At 37.4% G+C, this 22,743-nt stretch overlaps 1 protein-coding gene across 2 annotated transcripts in view; it reads right to left on the bottom strand.

Annotated features, from left to right (window-relative positions):
* Window positions 1–22,743, bottom strand: part of LOC134822869 (uncharacterized) — an 85,822-nt gene that overhangs the window by 22,545 nt on the left and 40,534 nt on the right. The window contains exons 3-5 of one of the 2 annotated variants that reach the window (XM_063834135.1): window positions 21,793–21,912; window positions 14,707–14,958; window positions 14,055–14,246 (exon numbers count right to left, since the gene is read on the bottom strand). In XM_063834135.1, coding sequence (XP_063690205.1) covers window positions 14,055–14,246; window positions 14,707–14,958; window positions 21,793–21,912 — 564 coding nt within the window. The remainder of the gene's footprint in view (window positions 1–14,054; window positions 14,247–14,706; window positions 14,959–21,792; window positions 21,913–22,743) is intronic. The other variant, XM_063834136.1, reaches the window with a different exon arrangement.

The following is a 22,743-nucleotide window of genomic DNA, read 5'->3' as shown; positions in this document are numbered from 1 at the left end:
ACGAACAGAGAGATAATTCTTACCTCTTCAGAGTGACCCGGAACTTTTTCTTCTTGGTTGGCAGAAGACAGAAGTTTTGGTTATTTTCCATCCCTCAGACCTTCACACGAGATACTTCACGTATAGGTCAACAGAGCAACTATAGCTTGTCGGTTTATCTTTTGTTCCTTCACGCTCAGGTTAACAGAGCAACTAAAGCGTGTCGGTTTCTCTTTTGTTCGAAGAGGCGGGCTTCATGCAAACGATTAGCGAGCAGCGAGCAGATAAAACAAGTGATAAACTATGAGCACTACATAATATATGCAAGATTTCACATTGACCAGTACTTAGAATCGCTTTTAAAACGTGTTAAAAGCTCGCTCAGCGTACGATTCAACTCTGAACACTCCAGCAAGCTGTGAGGTAATGCTTGGAGTGCGTGTTTACTGCTAGTCAGCTACAATGCTGGTTCTACACACGTTATAGTGCAGTGCTACTTTGTGCACTGTGGTTTAGATAGTATATTTAAGACTTAGTGAGAATGAATGGGTGATAGTTGTTCACCTCATTTCAGCCGCTGGTCAGTGCACCGCAGTTGTCAGTACTCAGTAATCCGTCAGTACTGACGGATAATAACGTGTGCATGTTTTATTAGACTCCGTAATACTCCGCAATACTCCACTTAGTTAACATGTTAAGCAGACTTACAAGTTGCTCTGGTCAGGAACAAAGAATTTGATCTTTTAGAGACCACGATCACTGCTTAAATCATGATTAGACAAGATGTGCGTGGTTAGAAGTTACATCGACAAATAAAATCAAGGAGACCAGTTTATTGAATTTATTGTATAAGCAACAAAGAATGTGTTTTTAATCAACCAGTTGGTTTTTATTTGTACCAGTCCAATAAACAGTTAACGATGTAACAGGAAACGATGTAACAGAGTCGATATATTTTAATGTTGCCATGCATGGGGTGGCAAGTCCCCATACATCGTGGTCCGGTAGTTTTATTGCGTCCTAATATAATAATCCACATTCAGTTATTATTCATATTGCAATGTCAACTTTAGTTAAGTCACTTTCCTTTGTAGATCTAAGTTTTAAAACCTGAAAGGTTTCCCCTGGCGGCAGGTCGCCCCCCCCCCCCCGCTTCGTACCTCCTGCCTGACGGGCCAGATCCTCGTTTAGTGGTCCATCACAGTAGTTAAGAGAACAAAATCAGTAATATTGGGAAGTTTGATAGACGGAACGGGAGACAGGCCTCCAATTTATTTTATCTTGGACTCGGGTCGACTCTAGTCTCTACCCATGCAACCGAACTCTATTGCATACAATTCATTATTATCAATTAATGAAAAAACTGTAAAAATACAAAGCATTATCGTTTATTACACTGTTCTTGTTGAGATATCTGTAGATTCGGGTTCCTCTTTTAATGTTTTAAAAAACTATAATTAATGTTCCCCGAAGTCGGCCCTGTTTATAAACAGATTATTAAAAAGCTGATGAATTCGCTGATTGATCAACTATTCCGCCGAAGAACATTATGAATAACTGATTTACTTTTTAAAGAGTACATGATATTGTTTTGAACATTTTTCACGAGCAAATTTGTTTATAGTTGACTAGATCATAACAAGAATAGCTGAATATTTACTGTTAGCTTCAGCAAAGCAGCACGATTGAACTTCAACAGTCAACTGCTACCTGCTACACTGATCAGCTTTATGAACTAACCAGACACTAAAAAAAGAAGCGGGGAAACAGAACTGTATATGCCGAGGAGAACAGTAAAATAGCTTACTTCCTGAAGTATTTGTCGTTGATAAGGGACATTATCTGCATCCAGTCCACCAGAACAGGACCAGTTGAGGGTTCTTTAACCATTATCCTGGCGGGCGCCAGATGTCGGGACATTCAGCACATAGGTAGAGGCTTCTTAGGAAATTACAAATTATAATTGATGTTTTGGGACAAACTAATTGTTTGAAAAACTGAGTGGAGACTCTCACTTTGTCCCAAAACATCAATTATATAGTTATATGATCAACCCACTCAAAAGAGCGAAAACGGATACTACCGATTAAACGATAACCGATTGGATAACTCCCGATTGGATAACTATTAACTTATTAATTAGATAACAACAAGAGCACAATGTATCCGTCTAACTATTCGATTGTCAGGTAAATTGTAATTTTACAAAGCAGAAGCAGCAAATAATCAAATAGCAAATAAGATTTAAATCAATTTGCAAAGTAAAAAAAGTGTTCTGGCGATTAGCAGCAAATCTAGTTACAATAAAGATAACGAGGTATATAATATATGATATAACATGATCTGATCGTCATGATCTTCTTACAGCGACCTCTGGATCAGGCAGAGGTCGAAGTCGAGTGTTATCGGAATTACTTCTGTAGTAGTTGCACAGCAATAGTAGTCCCATTCATAGTTGGTTCGTGCGCACTTAACGTACTTTTAAAACATAACGCACTTAACGTACGGAAAAAACGTAAAACGGTGAATCAACGGTAAATGTACTTAAACGCACTTTTAACCGCACGAAAATAATTCAAACGCACTTTACGTACTTTTCCCGAAAAATTGACGCACGAACCAACTATGGTCCCATTACCTTAGTATTGCTGTACAACTACAACTAAATTAAAGATGCGTAAAAATCGTACGAGACCGTACTGGCAGTCTTTTTAGCTCAGGACTTTGTGTACAGATACTGTGGTTTATGAAGGAGCCTGGAGCACATGTAGGTGAATATTGTGGTCCCAGAGAATTAGTCGTGTTTTTACAAGCCGCCCTGTGGTTCAAATGAAAGCTCTAACGTAGTTCTTTAAAAATCATTTTGCAGAACAGGGTTAGAATTAAGCATTAAACGACCAGTAGATTTGTGAATGTCCATTCAAGTCCAGCCAGGTTGTTTACAAAATGAGTCATTTAGTAGAACATGGTGTGGACTTGACAGCTCAGCAGTCAGCTAGGTGGCGTACTTTGCCAGCTACCACAGCTTTACTTATATTCATTATAATATGTTTAGTGACATGCTCTGGTAAGTTACTAAAATGAACGGCTCAATACCTGTGATTACAGGTATTACTATTAGAGTAGTCATTGCTTCGAAGCAGCAATGGTCTTGGTGGGGTTCGAAAAATAAGTATTTATTGCTCATTCGCGGATCAAGCGAAATACTACGAATAAACGCACTGAACTACACCATCATACTGATTAAGATGTCCACTTTGGAGATCGGCTGCTTTGAAAATATTAGACTATTTGTATATATCGCCATATCGGTATAGAAGACGACCTCATAAGACCTTTCCGGACGTCCGACAAGAAGATACTGGATTGGATCCTGATAAGTTACGTTGGCTCATGAGTGATAGAGATAAATGGAAAGAAGCGCTGTCACGAAACTCGTTCCAGACTTCGTCTGGATCGACCTAAGCAGGCAGGTAGGCATTGAGGGGCTATGGTTGAGGCTGCAAGTATAGCAGCCTAGCCCTCGTGTTAGTGTGTCCACTTTAGAGTCCATGATAGAGAGGTGTTGCTCAGAAAGTGTAGTTGCTAATTACTAATTGCTAATCAATCGTCCACGTGACCACGTGACCGCCGTCACATTGTCTCACTGAAACACAGCCATAATGACGGTGGTTATAACTACAGTTTAGTCGCGCTGTAGATTATATATGTATGGTGAGGATCAAACATTTACTTGTTAATTTGTTACTGTCCGTTCACGGATATACGCTCTGGAGATTTTAATAAGCTACAAGTTCCAAGTTGCAACGTGTTCGCAAAAAAGTGCAACAAGTGGAGAGCCTAAACGTTCTGAGCATTTTCTAATGTGATAATATCATTTATCAAGGTTACTGAATTTGGTATTGGTTAAGTTTTGCATGTATAATGAGATAATTACGGTGTCACTTTGAGATTCAGTGATCGTGAGACTTGGATAGTTTAGTTGCTAGCTAGTAGCTACATACTACTACTACTAAATAGTGGCTGGCAAAGTAAATAACCTTCAATATGATTTTAGTGTAAACGGGACACAGTTGTTTATGCTCAGTTCTCTGGAAGATAACGAATCAGAATGTTACCCCGGGAGTTCAACTAATGACATGCTCAAAAAGCACCATGCTAACAGACGACAGGCAGCGAAAACAACGTTACTGAAAGCTTGTGTTTTCTGAGCTGCAAAATTTCAATTTCATCCCAATATCTGAACAGTGGATAATTTCAATTTCAAAATATTGCGAGCTCTGCTACTGGCCAGTTTTAATTAAATACATGTCATGACACAGCACGTGCAATCATAATATGCACATTGAAAATGAATGAGTATAGAAACGATGTGAGCGCCAAATGTTAGGGATCGTAAACACGAATGTTGAAAAACATTTTAACGTCTGTACAAGAAAACCAAAGAAAGCGCTCTGAAAAAAATCATCAAAACGAATACCACAGATACGTGTGTAGTAAGACTAAGTATTACTACTAGTACTACTAGTGCTGCCAATCTAACACATTGCGAAGTGAGAGACCTCTATCGTTTTGTACTGAACTGTATATTAATTACTATTAGCAATGTACCTTAACTTAGCGTCACAGCTCAACTACTAGTTGAACTAATAGCACATGTGTCTCATCACGTGACTAACACACATCACTTCATTGGTTTTCAGAGGAATTTTAATACTTTAAAAGCAGATCAGCTACTGATGTTATGTGATAGTGCTGCTGGAAGTTAACGAATTATTTGATGGAGCACAGTGAGCGGTACTTCATACTATACTGGCTCTGGCAGAGACGTGCTCCACGGTGTATCACGGTGGTGCACCTCTGGTACGTTAACTAATAACTATGAGCATGTTTTAATAACAACCGGCGTTTTATTGCATATTACTTATTATTTTCATCCTCGGAAATTACTTTGATATGTTTTCTTGCGTGCAATTATTTTTGAATTTTGAAAATAATGGGTGTAATTTCATAGTCACTATTTTGCCAGGAATGCAATAAGGGTACAATATGACTGATATTTGACCGGTAATCAAATATTGATAACTGGTTTATTATAAATAAACAACGACATGAAAATAAACGAGGCGTAACAAAAGATGTGAAGCGTAACAAAGGAGATCTGCAGAAAACCCAGATCTGCCCAGATGTTTGGAAACTATGAGTACATGGATCAGGTTACATCTGACACATCGCTGCAAACAATCATATATGCTACCATGGCAACCGCAGATGTTTGACATGTCTCATGTATTCACGACCTCTAATGATAGTTGGATAGAGAAATGAGTAGTAGTAAAACAGGGATTGAGTTTTGTTTGTAGTGTACAGTTTATTCGGCTAAACGCTCCCAGTCCATTCAACAAACTGGAGATTATCCATCTGTTCCGCCAAACTGGCTCCAGGGAATTATAATTTACTCTATTAGACGCAGTCTATAAACAAGCTCCTCCGCAAGCATTATATTAGCGTGGTTGGGGCACCCTCCGCAAGCATTCTATCAGCGTGGTTGGGGCACCCTCCGCAAGCATTATATCAGCGTGGTTGGGAGTGACCACCATCACCAAAATGGTGATAAAAAAGTGGGAAGTTAAAATAAGTCTCTAGACTCGTAAAACTAAAGAGACACAATCCTTACAATAGCACGAAGTGCGAGGCTCCCCCTGTATCGTCAGGACCATAGTGAAACGACCGTGGGGGTCGCAACGTGATACAAGGGGGGCGGGGGTCTTCATCAAAATTATCTCGAAATTGATTTTATAGTTGTTTCTGATAGAAGGGAGTAATATCTATCAGCTGCTTTTAGTCCCATGGAAAAATATTGTTCCTAGCCGAAATTATCGCTGGTCAAAGGTCAGCGCTTATGTGTAATTGTATTGCGCGAGCGATTTTCAATCGCGCGCCCTGAAAATCGAGTCTAAAAATCTATCTTCTCCTAAATTTTTTGAGCAATCACCCTGAAACTTTCAGGATATGTTCTAGGGATCATTTAGAAGAAATCAATTGAGCTGAATTTTGAGATAGGCCTTAGAAACTTTTTTAGATATTTTAGCTTTCAGTTTCTGTTTCATTATCTTAAAATTTATTCCGCTTTTATTTTTATTCCCAATCTCGATTCCTTGCTAGCAGTCCGGTTAATTTAGTACCTTTAGTGGGTCTCTTTTAATCATTAGCTCTAATTAAAGAACCTCTCACCCTCTCAGAAAATTACGTTAGGAGATATTCCTTATTATGCTCTAAGTTATTAATTTTCCTTGTGTTTGAATCCTGTCACTTTTTAACTGTTTTTAGTCTTTGTTATTTTCGGCCGATTTCTGCACTTTTACACTGGGTCATCATTCATAATTTCTGGGATTGAGACGACTTATATCAGCATTTAAGGAAGAGTTTGCTTGTCTGACTTACTTCATTAGACACTTCTGGTCAAGAACTGAACAAGAACCACATTAAAAAACTGGAACATCTGAATGACTCCGCAACCCAGGAATCAACTACTCAGTTATTATCGCTCAATAATCGGTTTGGTATCGACGTTACATACTTTATTATTTTTTTTAAAAAGCTGATTTTAGAAACCAGGGAATTAAAGTTACCCTCCTAAAGCTAACATTAAATCGCTGATTTTATTTATATATATCATTTTTGTTGTTCTTTCTTTTCCTTCAAAACATTCCAGTACATTGTGCAGAAAGTTGGAGATGAAGCCGTAGTACGTACATGTAGCATTGCACTGGATCGAACTTGCAGAGTGTGGTTTCCTCCAGTCTGCGCCGCGCGCTTATATAAACATACGCGGCGCAGATCGACTGGAGGAGATTGCACTGTGTAGGCTCCGGTGTAATATAATATGTATGTACAACGGCTTTACAAATTTTGGAAGCATGTAGGGATATAAATCTGATACCAATCGTATATACTAAAAATACTCTAGCACAATTGTAACTGCAGTTTTACAGAACTCTAAATGCTTACTGAACACTCTTGCAGGTACCACCCGTATTCACACTCAGACCTGAGTTTAGTCATTTTCCGATACGAGATTGGGGACGGGTTCTATAAACAAACAACAAACAAACAGAAACTTTTTTATTCGATTTTGAAAATCTTGGACCTGGAAACACCGTCAAAAAATGAGGTTGTGTTAAAATGTGGCAGCCTGGTTGTGTGATAAAAGATGTAAAATGAGTCATTTAACAGTTCTGCCCACTTTTGTGGGGCTGAGAAAGACAAAAGCCAGGTTAATATTACTTTTGAGCGCGATCTCGGACAGTCGGACATGTCATAAGATACTTTCAAATCGACGACAACGAAAGGAAGACATGTAGAACAGTAAGAAAATAATCTTTAAATACAAGCACCAGAGTTACAAATAACTAGATCTCTGCAAAAAATTGTGTTCACTGGTGTGTGCAAATTGCGAACATGTTAAGAATTATTTGAATTGCTATTGAGAACAGTATATAAATATTAAATATGCTTTGAGTTATTATTCTCGTTTATAACTTGATAGATGTGATCGTTTTGTAATATAGGATTGATAGAAAGAATCTTCTGGATCCTCCCTTTTCAAACTTAATGTCAGGGCGAGATTTTACCCCGACAAAAGTTAATTTTCTCGCTACGTTATTAACAAAATGCTTTAAATTTGGGTATTTATTTGAAGGAAAAGCTTACATTCGTTGATCGCTGATCGCTATTTTTGGCGAATGGATTGGTTTTTTGCCATAGTCCTAACTATGAGTAAACAGTGGCAGTACCATTCTAAAATATCACAATCAACCGTTCCCCCCACCGTTGGTCTCTTTAACATTGTGTTAGCAGGTTCTCTTTTATGCAATAAATAAAATGTTAAAATGTAATTCACTACTGAGGGTATTTTTACTACTCCGCAAGCATTTGTATTCTCACCTCGCAGCACGTGTCTCAGATCGAAGCAGGTGGTTATGACGTCACAGTAGTCACCATGTTCCATCTTTGTCTCAACTCTCTTACTTTACTTGTAAATTAGTTTTACTTTCCGTCGTCCGCACCCATTCATTCAATTATTCCTATTCGGTTTATTTGACGGAGTAGCAGCTGCTAAATTTCTCATCTCCAACAAAAACCTGACAAAGCAGTTATTTCCATTTTGAGTGGTCGGCATCCATCCTTCACAGTATTTTTTATACGGTTTATTTCATAAGTTCATAAGGTAACAGGTAGACAGATCGTTTAATCTGCCTCATCCAATCAAGACAAGATTATGGACATCCCATTGATTCTCTGTCTTCTCGTGAGTCTCACCGCAGCAATCACAGACTTGCAAATAAACCAACTGACAGGACTCCAGAACCCAAGCACCGTGCTTTACCAAGGAAAGTACGTTGTATCCCCAATGAAATCAACTTGGCAAGCTGCCAAGACGGCCTGTACAGAGGCCGGACTCCAGCTAGCTAAGATCAGATCCAAAGAAGAGCTCTCGGAGATGTTAGAAGCGATCACATTCTTCCTGGGACCGAAGGAAGAGTCGTGGAGGAGGTGGAATGCTAACAACTGGGTGTGGCTCGGAGGGAATGACCTGAAGAAGGAAGGAGAGTTTGTGTGGGTTGATGGGGAGGAGATAGAGTGGGAGCTACCTTGGGAGAGGAAGGCGGGGAATGATAACTGGGGGAGGTACATGAAAGAGGGTCAGGATGTGCTGGCTCTGTCGAGGTGGGGGACTGTTGATGACTCCTTCAGACTCAAGAGGTTCCGCCCTTTCGCTTGCCAAAGCCCAAGAACTTAGAGAACCCCGCACTCGTCCGTTATGGAAATTCTTAGATTCTAAAAGAATAAGTATTTTTGACTACATTTATAATTTGTGGGAAAACAAGTACATATTGCGTTTACATCCGACGTTGGAACGATTTGCATTACTTTTTTGTACAGGGTTCAGGATGCGAAACCACCAACCATGTTTACTTTTATGAAATTTGATATGGAAATAAATATTGGCCTGATCCGCAATCTTAAAGCTGATCTGGCTTCAATTTATATGAATGATGAAAAATGTCTTAATTTATAAGAGATAATTTTTCACAAATGATAGCCCACAGAATTTTTAGTCACTTTCTCACCAAGCGCTGATAAATCCTAAATCAGGAGTCAAATGCGCTAGATGATCTTACCTAAAGTGGTATCTGGTAGCGATGGACTGAAGAATGACACTCCAGTCCAACTCTTGTCTTCTCCCTCGGTTCATCTTCGTCCGTTCTGTTAGTTCTGTTGTCCGGTTAGTTGCTAGGTTACGGTTAGTTCTGTCGTCCGCTCAGTACTGCTTATAGTTCATCGTACTACAGATTACAATAATAAGTTATAACAGCTGTGAATACCGATCTAAACTGTGTGACCGGGTCCGGACAGGGTCACAAGAAGTAAGGTTACAATAAAAAACCTCAACCTATAATTTACAAAGCCTAACTTTAGCTACCCAATCATCTTGGAATGAAAAATTCAGCAGACCGGCGATAACGCAATACAGAAATGCAAATCGATGTCGCATAGGAATGAAAGTCCACCATCATATAATATTGATCCCAAATCAGCAAATCGAACGCAACGTTAAAAACAATATCCCGTCGCTATTTACCCAATCAGATAAAAGTAAAGTTACCTTGACAGGCGAGATAATCACGAACAATATGAAATACGATCCTACAATTATACTCTGTAGGCTGTTACTAATTTACTGAAGCTGTAAGTTGTAACAATCTGATGGAATAACCAGATTCCGGAGAAAGTGCCGATGTTAACATATTATGAAGGAGTATATTATTAGTGAAGTAACATTGTTACTACACTGTTACTACTACTGATCACTTAACCAGTTTTAACATTTTACATGAATTTGTCGCCATCTGGACGAATAATTGTCCGGATTTAAACCGCAAGTAAAAAATAAAGTTCAAGTAAATGTTAACTATATCCTCAACGGATCACACATGATCTGACTATATAAGAAATGTACTACACAGATAACAGAGAATTGTTGTAGTAAGTAAACAATCAGTAATTAACATGTTGGCCGATGCTGATCACAATTTAAACCCCGTTTACTTTTTGCTTTCCTGGTACAGCTAGAAGATCGGAAGCAGATCAAAACTGTTTAATAAAGTTTGCAAGTAGGTTGGCCATTCTTATATTTTGAATACAACTAACCATGAATCTACATCTGAAACAGAGCTTTAACTCAATGGTGGAGCTGCCAACAGTATAACACAGAAATTCAGTATTTGAGAATTAATTAAAAAGCAGCCGATAAGAGAAAATGGTCAGATTCCGAGTCGCACACTTGAATGGAGATCCTCTTTAAATGTCGCCCCCAATAGTTGCTACTAAACTACAATTAAGAGGACACAAATTGAGGGAAGAAAGACAAATAAGCTAGTCCAATCACGTGAAGAACCGGGTATTATAGTATGTGAACTACAGGTTAGTTGCTAGGTAACTAACCGGGTATTATAGTATGTGAACTACAGGTTAGTTGCTAGGTAACTAACCCGGTATTATAGTATGTGATCAACTGTGAACTGAAGAGCATTATATCATTATGTTATCACAATATCGACTAACAAGGATATGATCACTCAGCCATATGTCTCTTCTTCGCAAGCTGTCGACTTGAAATTACCCTGACTAGTAGATGAAACAAACGTGACTTGCGGAGGATCAAGTTAAGCGTGACTTGCGGAGTGAAAAGCTATCAGCTCGGTTACCTCATGTTTAACTTATCGAGAGTTCTGTGACGCAAAATCATTAATAAATTGGTTTTGTTTATGATATAATAATAAACTTTATCTGCTCCAACATAAAGCTTTTTTTCGTTAACTTAAAATTTCAAACAAATATATTTTGTTTGACAGTAGCGGAAACGTCGGTACTTGGTATAAACTGTGTTAACTGTTAACCAGTGGAATCTCTAGAAAGCAGAACAATGACTAAAATTAGAAAACCACAGAAAGAAATGCCAGCCATTTCATGATCAGTACAGTGCTGCTTCTACTACTACCTTACTACTACTACTGTTTCTCAATGTTTTTAGATGATTATCAAGCAATACGACCACAAGTTCTTCCTCAACAATTGAACTTCATCAGTACTATATTATGTTGGCGACACTGCTGTATTACTTTATCTATTTATAATAATGATTGTGAGAGAATGATATACAATATCACATTTTTCTTTGCTGCTGCGATATAAGAGTGATATGAATAACATTAAACAAGCAATATTCAAGAGGGAGTAACTTTACTACCTCACAACGTCAAAGCTAAAATTTAATCACACACATTTCGTAAAGCATGATCCAAATATCTTAAAAAGTTAAAACCATGAATACTATCTCATGATGATACATCTCTTATTAAAACCCAATAAATGCCGTGCTAAAAACTTAAAGGCGTCCAAAACACAGTGTATAATATCATCAGAATAGCGAAATAGCAGAGTCTATGATGAGAAGTATTTGTCAAGAAGAAGCCCCTCCCCACATGGTCACGTGATATACAGAGGGCAGCATGTGGTGGTGATATAAATTGCCCTGTAATCGAGTGCTTGCTGTTGAAGTAGAGGAAACACAGTGTTGCAAATCTCTTGAACTCCGCCTAATTAAAGGGCTTGCGACGTTTCAATAGGTCCAAATTCTTTCGTTAAACTTATTCACACCACGACTACTTTCTACAACTAATAATGCGACTTTTCTTTCAATAACCACGTTATATAGACCACTCTGTTGACTACTACTACTACTAATACTTGGTAGGAACTAAGTCCGATCTACGCCAGATAACACCCTCCGTATATCTACCCTGCAAAGATTCACATAAGACTGTGTAGACTTATAGACTAGGATGTTTCAATTATATTTAAACAGCAGGGGGTAAAATAATAGGATAACTAGTCTATATTGTGTGGAACGTATTACGACACGTATTACGACACACAACACGTATTACGACACACAGAACGCATGATTCCTGATTAGCAGATGCTAATTCAGCTCAACACAACTCTGGAATAATAGTGAGTTTGAAGAGATTTCGAGCGGATAGTTCAAAGAGAGAAACATGAGCAAAAATAAGCACTTATTGCATATGCTAATATTCTTATTAGTGTGCGACTGTAGCAATTAGTGTGCGACTGTAGCAATCTACTAATATGTTATTATCTACAAATTATTATGCTTGTAAACATCGCAGTGGATCATGACTATTTCCCCGCTTTAACAAGAAGATTGGCAAACACTTTGATATTTGTACTTTCATTATTGAAATAGTAACGAGTTGAAGCGTGTGCTAGTAGCAACGTTTATAATCCGGTTCAGGGAAGTTTCCTATAACAAGTGAAGCCATAACGATAGTAACAAAGTTTGAAAATATTAGAATAAAAGGAGAAATGATCGGAGTTAATAGATAAAAGGGTCTTGTGGTCTCAAGATATCGTTATAGAACGGAGTAAAGACAATGATTTACGTAACTATTGTTATTTACAGCTAATCAATAAATAGAAGGATATAAAGTCTCGGTAAAGAGTCGGTAAAAATGTACGGTAAAGAGTGGTTGGAGGATAGCAACAACACGGTAAATTAATCAAAACATCTTTTAGCTCAATGTGTTTGGTCACGTGTTGTTACTTACCAGCTTTGAGATTGTCGCGGAGAACATTTGGCCGGTCAAATGTGTACTCAGAACTTTTAGTGAAAGTTCTCATCATTTTTAATATAATGTTGGGATTGATGATCATGGGGATTCCAGATAAACCAAGATGGTTAAATCGTCTTATCAATCAAGAACAGTTTCATAAAACACTGTACCGACTACCGTACAAGGCCAGGGACCATAACGAGTGATCTTCCATACGAATAACGAAATTCAACTGTTGAGGACGGTAAGGATCTCGCCTTCTAAATTACTGGTTACTGGAGTATTTTGAACGATTATTTTGATAGTTAATACTTAATTGTAAATGAACTGAACCAGTAATCAGTTATACTGTAAGTGTAATACACAAAGAGGCTCAAAGGTTGCGCGCCCGGCGTGGCTTTATGTCATGGTGGACGCAGTTGTTTTAGAACTTTCAGTAAAAAACTGTCATCGCGCGCTACAAAATAAGACATTGCCAACGTTCGAGAGTGTGACCGCCGTAACTTGATCGAATTGTGAATTATGATAAACACCAGCTGCTAGGCTCCTTTTCTAGGTTGAGATGCACCGGGATGTCCCTATATCAGTTAGAGATGCAATTAACCTTGGTTGTACAATTTAATATTTCACACGGATAAATACTTTAACAGTGTATACCTGTACCCCAAAAAGTGTTAAAACCTCCTATCCGTGTAGTTAGTTACTATGGAAACCACCTGGAAACTTCAACATACATCCACCTAAGTGGATCTCCATCTAATAAACCCTTACTGACATTTCATGTGGTGAGAAGTTCTCTCACTAAAGTGGGTACTGGGTACTGTAGCACTAGAGCATTCACTACAGTATAAGGTGGACACTGGACAATAATGATATTCATCGTATTCAGGGCCCAATTTTATTAATGGGGCCCTGAATTAATGGCCGGTAATATAATACCGGGCTATGTTGTACACATTTCTTCTTCAAGTGAGTCCGAAACTCTACGGTGAGAGATTTTTCGGTGAAAAAATTAGGGTTAGGTTAAGGTTGAAAGAAAATTCTCCCCGACCCCAACCCCTACCCCAACCCCGACCCCAACCCCGACCCAGACCCAGACCCAGACCCAGACCCAGACCCCAACCCCGACCCCGACCCCGACCCCAACCCCAACCCCAACCCCAACCCCAACCCCAACCCCAACCCCAACCCCAACCCCAACCCCAACCCCAACCCCAACCCCAACCCCAACCCCAACCCCAACCCCAACCCCAACCCCAACCCCAACCCCAACCCCAACCCCAACCCCAACCCCAACCCTGACCACAATATTTTGTGCAGGTAAATATTTAGAATAATATTTTAAGTAATCAGGCTCTTATCATACTGACTAACTTGTTATCCTCTTCAATGTGATGAGTATGATTGTGAGAGAACCCCCCTCCAGGATGATTGTGAGTGTATGGTAACACAGTGTTGCCATGGTTACTGTACGTAGGGTCGGGGCTGCCAGGCTGGAGTCCTAACATTACACCTGTGCTATCTTCACTGTACGGAGGGAGGTAGTCTGAGTCTGTGTCGCTGTACCTGAACATGTTTCAAACTAATCACTAGTCACTAGATTTACCTGTATGAACCTGAATATGTTTAAGTGCAAACTAGTGACTATATTCAGTATTTACCTAGAAGTAGTAACTATTCACTATATTTAGTATTTAATGTAAGTGCATCTGTCAACTAACACATCATCTTATTAATTAATAGTTTTTTATAGGTAGCATCTGTTTTGGGCAGATGTCAAAGTTCGGTAGACTAGTCCTAGTTTCGTAGACTAAACTATTGGTTTCACTTCTCAGCAATATCTAACAAGTTTATGTAAATGTTGTGAATGATGTAAGCGTACTTGATGGTGAATGTAGTGAATGATGTAAGCGTACTTAAAGGTGAATGTAATGAATGATGTAAGCGTACTTGAAGGTGAAATAGTTGAAGTAGTGAATGTTGTAAGCGTACTTAAAGGTGAATGTAGTGAATGTTGAAAGCGTACTTGAAGGTGAAATGGTTGAAGTTGTAGTCGACAGAGTTCACATTGTTAAGAGAGGTAACTGTGGGAGAGAGATTGTAAATATAAGCTCTAGAGGGCACCCTCAACACCACCTCCCTGTCCCACTCCCCCTCTGTGTGTTGTGTAGTGTGTGAGGAGTGGGGTATGTGGTGTGAGGAGGGGGGTTTGGAGGGTGAGATGTCTCTGTTTAGCAGCTGGATAGGGGTGATGATGCATTGGTTGTGGTTTCTCACTCTGAAATTAGGATGAATGAGGCGAAATAATATGTAAAATGAAAGTAAGAAACAGTTAAGGGGGCATACACCAAAACTGTCCAAAACTGCCAACCCAAATGACCTCATAGGAAGTTCAGTAACCATCTATCGCACCCTTCCCATACCATACAAATTTTGTTTGAGGATTCAAATTTTTGTAATCGAGCATTTCCTGGTCAAAGTGCAGGTAAGAAACAATTACCTTCACCTTAGGAACCATTACTCTAAAACAACATAATATTGATATTAATATTATCACGACTATTAGTTAAGTATTTTTTAGGAGAGTTAGTTGTAAGCTCCCCAAACACTTTGTGTAACTACAAGGCTGTTAGAAGCACTGCTGAAATAATTTGGGCGGAGATGCAACATTCCTTGTATGTATCTTATTTAATGATAATAAACTGAATTGCTACATTCCGGGCTTGAAAAATTGATATTTATTTTACTATTGCGTAACTATTTTAGTTTTAGTTTTAGTTAAGATATTATTATATCTTATTTAATGATAATAAACTGAATTGCTTTGTCCAATTGAAGCCATTGTTTGCAGTGCATGTTAACAGTAAGTCACTACAGTATCTGGCGAGGTGACCTCAATTTCTCCGCAACAGAGCATTTCCGGTCCCATCTTCTACTTCTACTAGTACTACTACTATATGGACACGTTCATTGAAGTTTGAGGATATTGGTAAATTTCTAAAATAGCGTTTTCGACGATAGTGGCTTAATCTTAGCATCTATTAATCTAGCGTGTTCATAAGTTCTGAACATTAGCCACGTGACCCATACTCCCATATGCACTGCTCAGAAATAAAATGTATTGCTTTTAGGCACTATAATGTAAAAAATGTCACATTTTTGTGACATTGTTTACCATAGCTGCCCAATTATCATTCCTTGGACTGAAATATAGTAGATTAGGTCAATCTAACAATTATGATACAACATTGGTTAAAGGGCACGGATCGAACAGCTTTAAGGCAATATTTCGTAAACTTTGTCACACTCAAAATACGAGACCTCTTTTCTACTGTGAGGTGTCCTCAAAACCCTTTCAACTCATTATTTGATGGTTCTTCTGCCAATCATAGCCCTAAAATATGTTGTTTTGAAAAGTTAGCTAATACATGCACTTGGTTATTGGGAAATGATGTAAATTCTGTCACATTATATGGAATTTGAAATTCTGGGTGAATTTCCGAAATCATTTATATCTGATTTTGGTTTGGAAGACGGGAAAACTCTATATAAGGACGATACACGGATACAGTTGATTCAAGTATAGGGCAGTTAATGTAAACATCGTCACAAAATGATACGACATCGTAAATAGGTTACATTTAGCGGGGAAAATCTATATAAGGACGATACACGGATACAGTTTATTCAAGTATAGGGCAGTTGTTGTAAACATCGTCACAAAATGATACGACATCGTAAATAGGTTACATTTTGCGGGAAAACTCTATATAAGGACGATACACGGATACAGTTGATTCAAGTATAGGGCAGTTGATGTAAACATCGTCACAAAATGATACGACATCGTAAATAAGTTAAATTTTGCGGGAAAACTCTATATAAGGACGATACACAGATACAGTTGATTCAAGTATAGGGCAGTTGATGTAAACATCGTCACAAAATGATAAGACATCATAAATAGGTTAAATTTGGAAACAATGATTATAGAATGAAATAGTCTGTGATTAACATATTACATACATTATAAAATGGCAGGGGTTTTTATATTTCCTGTATCTCTGTATTAATCATTTCGGACTGTAATTAGGACTGTTCACGTGAAAGAAATTGTATCTAAATTTTACAATGACGTACTCGTATGTGACGAAATTTACATTTCTTGACCCTATTTTGAAGAACCATACCTGGCCTCGGTTAGAATTCAATGTTCTTCCAGGAATTATTGGTTGGTTATTGTTTAGCAAAATAGAACTCAAGTTTAACAATGCTGAGTTTAATTTTACTAAGTTACTGAAATGTGACGAAATTTACTTTTCCTGCCCCAACAGTATAATTTCAATGTGATGAAAAATTGGCATGGGTTTCTATATTTCCTGTATAAATCCATTCCAACTATAATAAGGACTGTTGATATGAAAGAAAATCTATCTAAATTTTAAAATGACGTATGTGACAAAATTTACATTTCTTGACCCTATTTTGAAGAACCATACCTCGGTTAGAATTCAATGTTCTTCCAGGAATTATTGGTTGGTTATTGTTTAGCAAAATAGAACTCAAGTTTAACAATGCTGAGTTTAATTTTACTAAGTTACTGAAATGTAACTTAGTAAATTTTGAAGAACCATACCTCGGTTAAAATTCATTTTTCTTCCAGGAATTACTAAGTTATTGAAATGTGACGAAATTTACTTTTCCTGCCCCAACAGTATAGTTTCAATGTGATGAAAAATTGGCATGGGTTTCTACATTTCCTGTATAAATCCATTCTAACTATAATAAGGACTATTGATATGAAAGAAAATCTATCTAAATTTTAAAATGACGTATGTGACAAAATTTACATTTCTTGCCCCTATTTTGAAGAACCATACCTCGGTTAAAATTCAATTTTCTTCCAGGAATTATTGGTTGGTTATTTTTCAGCAAATCAGAACCCAAGTTTAACAATGCTGAGTTTGATATCACTAATTTACCGAAATGTGACGAAATTTACTTTTCCTGCCCGAACAGTATAATTTCAATGTGATGAAAAATGGGCATGGGTTTCTATATTTCCTGTATAAATCCATTCTAGCTATAATAAGGGCAGTTGATATGAAAGAAAATCTATCTAACAAATGCTATGGCTGATGTGACGAAATTTACATTTCTTGCCCCTATTTTGAAGAATCATACCTCAATTAGTATATAATGTTACTTTATCACCATCACTATGTCGATAAATTAGTTATTTTGCCAACACGGAGCAAATAAAGTTATAATATTTTTTTTGTGACGAAATTTACAAATTTTTACCCTGTTCAGGTGTTTAAATTTTGCCAATGTTAACATAATACTGCCATATAATAATTTATATGACCGGCGTATGGTTGAAATATTGTTAATTGATCCATAGTACGTAATATAGGGTGTTTAAGTTGGTATACTAATATTTACTCAATTTCACACATGTTGAGATATCATACAAATTTATGTGACTAAATTTACCTATTTCTGCCTTCTGTATTTGTATTTGCCTATAACAATGAAATATGTGAATAATTCCAAACACATTCAGTTCACAAAATAATTCTAGACTATTCGGCATTTTTTGTCAGGATGTCATAAACATCCCTCATATAAATTTCTTAAATGTGTGACGGAGTTTACATGGTGCTACCATTTAACGAAAAAAGTCGCTAAATATGTTGATATTAGTCATATGCAACTATCCTATAAATTTTAAATTCGAAAATTTGGTCAAACACGGCAACAAGGGGTCCATATAAACTCTGTCACGTTTTTATAGTGTGACAAAGTTTACAACTCACTGCCGGCCGCATTTAAGCGATATCTTATCGTCTGATAAAGATATCGTTATGCGACAAAGTTTATCTAGAGGATGAAACGATTATCCTAACCATTCAGGGTTTATATAGTTTTATAGTGTGACACATTTTACATCATCGTGCCATTTAGTAGGGTCACTAATATTTACCAATATCCTCAAACTTCAATGAACGTGTCCATAACTACTTGTAATACTAATAGAACTTATAATATAGGACTTGTGAACACTGAACATGCGATTCAAAATGCTGATCTTTAGGCTAGTTTTGTTTTTTTATGTTCTTTATCTACAATTAAGATCGCACTCGCCCTCAAATACCACTACACCACTACATCAGAGGCTCCGAACAATTCCTATCAAGGACAAATCAGTGAGAAGAGTGTGGTTTAACGAGAGTTTGGTTTTACAATAATGACATGTTTTGCTATTTAGGGACGCAAATGTTTGAAAAGGGTGGAGACTTGTCTCATTGTGCACAAATTGTTATAATATTTTGAGTAATATAATCTGGCCAAAGTAAAAAATTTTGCTTTTCTCAAAAATGAGGTCAGATGAGGTTTAATTCCGTCGTGCTGATCTAACCAGTGTGGGATATTTATGATTATTATTTTCAATGATGTGTTTAAAATTGTTTGTTACTTTTTTAAAAATTGGTCATTAGAACCACCCAGTGACCCAGTCCCAGCTTATAAACGAACGATAATTTGATGACAGTATTAATACAGTTGGACCAACAACAACAACAGTAGCCTAGCAACAGTAGTTATCTAGCAACTTAGCAACTTAGCAAGCCAGGAAAGCATCACCACCTGCACTGTTCTTGAGTTATTTTTGAGGGTTACAGAATTTTATTTGATTGTAATTAATTCTTTGATGACAGGCGGCAGTTAAATAAATTTTGCACTATCTGAGTTGAAATCGGTAGGATTAAGGATAGATTGAATATTATCCTGAAGGTGACTGATTGTGAAGTTGAATTCCGCTAAAGCACTATGTTTTCTTTACCACTTGTTAACTATTTTAATTTTAAGACAGTGCACATAAACTAAGAATTTCTGCTGTTACTACTTACTAGCCTAAATTGTCCTTGTCAACGGTTAAATTAACGAAATAGAAGTGTAGACAAATGCTGTTGTCATGGTAACATGTGAAGACAATTGTAACACAGGAGTCTTCTACTTTTTACATGTTTATAGTTTTGTCTGTTTACCCCTCATTTTCCCGTGATTTAAGGAGGTACCACCTTGTTATATGGTTGCTAGGTTACTGGTTGCTAGGTTACTGGTTGCTAGGTTACTGGTTGCTAGGTTACTGGTTGCTAGGTTGCTGGTTGCTAGGTTACTGGTTGCTAGGTTACTGGTTGCTAGGTTACTGGTTACTAGGTTACTGGTTGCTAGGTTACTAGTTGCTAGGTTACTGGTTGCTAGGTTACTGGTTGCTAGGTTACTGGTTGCTAGGTTACTGGTTGCTAGGTTACTAGTTGCTAAGTTACTGGTTGCTAGGTTACTGGTTGCTAGGTTACTTACCACTCCGGGGGGATGTTAAGGTCAGAATCGTACGTGACGATGGGGAATGGGGGGTGGGTCATATTTTCTTCCAAAACGCAGTTAGTACTCTTGTACTAACTACTAAGTGGTGGGTCTGCTGCTCATTTCCCAGAAAAACAGTTAGTACATGGTACCAAATGGGGTGTCCAACCCCAAAAATCTCATTTTACCTCAAATTTTAATTTGGGGAATGGGTTTTGAGGTTTTTTTGAGTTTTGTTTTGGGTATTTTTAAATTTTTTAAATTTTTTTGTAACATTTTATCTCATTCGACTACATTGAAAACAAAACCCCCACTAAATTAGTGGGTATAATTTGCCCATTTCCCAATGTTCAATGAGTTGTTTAAAACAATTTATGGGTGGGTACCTTATTTTATATACCAAGACACAGTTAGTACCGTGATTTCTCAACAGTTAGTACCGCAAAAGCCGGCAAAAGGGGTGGGTGTCTTAATTATTAGCCGAAAAAACAGTTAGTACCGCGAAGGGGGTGGGTGGGTCTTTTGAAAAATTCCAAAAATTCCAAAATTGCAAAATTGCACTTAGTTTTGTAATTTGTAAGCTTGTTTGCAAATAGAATCGATACAACGTCAGTGTTTGTAATGTCCTTAGTTGTTCATGACTCGCTTGACAATTATTATCTAGAATTGTTGATTTTGTGAGCCGGTCTAACATCAACAAATTATATCTTTAAATTCCCTTGATGGTATGGTCGGGATATAATAGTAATATTATTATTCATTTTACCCGATTAGATACTATCGTCTATTTATTGAAATATTACTCATTTATTGAGTAATTGTAACAATGTTTCCCAATGTTTAATGAGCTGTTAAAGCAATTTATCGCACCGTCTATTTATTGAAATATTACTCATTTATTGAGTAATTGTAACAAAGCTGTTATCAGATTTTATTTCAGCACCTTATATTCGTACTGTGTTGTCGCGGAGTGCAGACAGACAGTGTCTCTATTATATTAGTATAATATGTGTTGTTTAACTGCAACATGTAGCAGACTATGTGGGCTTACATTTAACTTACAATAAACTGTGGACAGTAGTCATTCAATTAATTTAATTGAAAAATAATCTGTATCGAATTAATATAATTAGTGGACATTTTAATTTTAAACACTTTAACCTCACGTACTATAATATAATATATATAACAGATAATTAAGTTTAAATGGTGAGCAGTTGGGCGATCTGAAGCCACCGGCGTTTTTATTGATACCTGTCAGGGAAATTTCAATGAACTTTTATAATTAGCTATTTTACAGCATGTCCGTCATTAAACGGTTTCGTACGTTACTCTGTTACTGGTTGCTAGATTACTTAGTATGTTGCTGTGTCAAGTAGTGTGTTTACACCAAGTTAAGTCTACTTAGCGTTAGTTTTTTGTTAACAACGCTATTTTACATATTCACTATTCATATATTGTGCAACTTATCTGTTCTTTGTTATCTATTTATTATTGTTGTTGTTGTTGATATATATTTTCGTCTATCGCAGGTAAGGGCGGGAGATAAGTACTCTCTTATTCAATTTCGTTGAATTGTAAGAGGATTCCCATTAAAAGACTAATGACCGTTGGTACTGTAATTTGATTACCAGTATAATTATTAGTCGACATGTAATTAACCAATAACCAGTAAGTATTAAAGACAATATTATGTAACTGAAAGTAAACTAACGATGGTAAAATGAAGGTATAATAAACTAACGATGGTAAAATGAAGGTGTATTCCTTGAAGCCGGTCTTCTTGTTGTGGTCCTCACTGTTAGTGTTGTTGTTGTTCTTTGCTTGCCTCTTAGAACGGGGCTGTACTCTTCTTAACACCACACTGAAACCTTTTATATTAGTTTTATGTTACGAAAAACCGAACAAATATTTTTGGGTCATAACGATCAGGGTAGTATGAAACGTCAGAGTCATTTTTGATACGTTCCTTAATTAGGCCAAAATTCGAGTATAAGGCCCAGTCCCCAATCCTCCTCCCCCCCCCCCCCCCCATCAGCATTTCCAAACCCGCTTCCACCTCGCCCCTCGGCTGCTGACGTAATATTATGTGAACCCTGGCCTGCCTTACAGTAAGATCCTGGAAACACTGTCCATGCTGTTTTATTTTACACTATCAGTATCAGTATCAGATGTTTAGAGTCTGTAAATACTGTCCCCAATAGAGATTTGTGCACGTGTTTCTACAACAGGTGTTTTATAATATCTGACATTAGTTTTACAGTTAAACACACAGTTGCAGTTCTTTAGTTGGATAACAACCTTAGTGACATAACGTTCACTAATCAGAGCCTCTGGAAACACGTGTCTCCAGAAGGATACCAAGATACCACCCCGGATCCCGGTAACATTCCGCTCCAGTATTCACGGCACGTTCCTATACTAAAAGTGTGCTGAATAATGGCCGTTAACATATCATCTGATCTGAACGGTTAAGGTTGGACCCCCTCCTACCCCTTCTTAACAGTTATGATTCTATGCGGTAGGTTCATGATCTGTTTCAATAATTTTTGTACGTCCTCAAAGCTCTCACAACACCATCCTTTATCTGTTTAACAACAGGCGTTTGTATTAACTAAGTAGATGTAGGTATCCGAATGTTGTTTTTACACAGTACTCGGTTCACTAAGCTATGCTACTTCAGTACTTTTAGTAC

The sequence above is a fragment of the Bolinopsis microptera genome, chromosome 11 (genome assembly GCF_026151205.1).
Source record: "Bolinopsis microptera isolate Bmic1 chromosome 11, MBARI_Bmic_1.0, whole genome shotgun sequence".
Classification (NCBI taxonomy): Eukaryota; Metazoa; Ctenophora; class Tentaculata; order Lobata; family Bolinopsidae; genus Bolinopsis; species Bolinopsis microptera.
The sequence above is the reverse complement of the archived record's forward strand: the minus strand, read 5'-3'. Positions and strand labels throughout refer to the sequence as shown.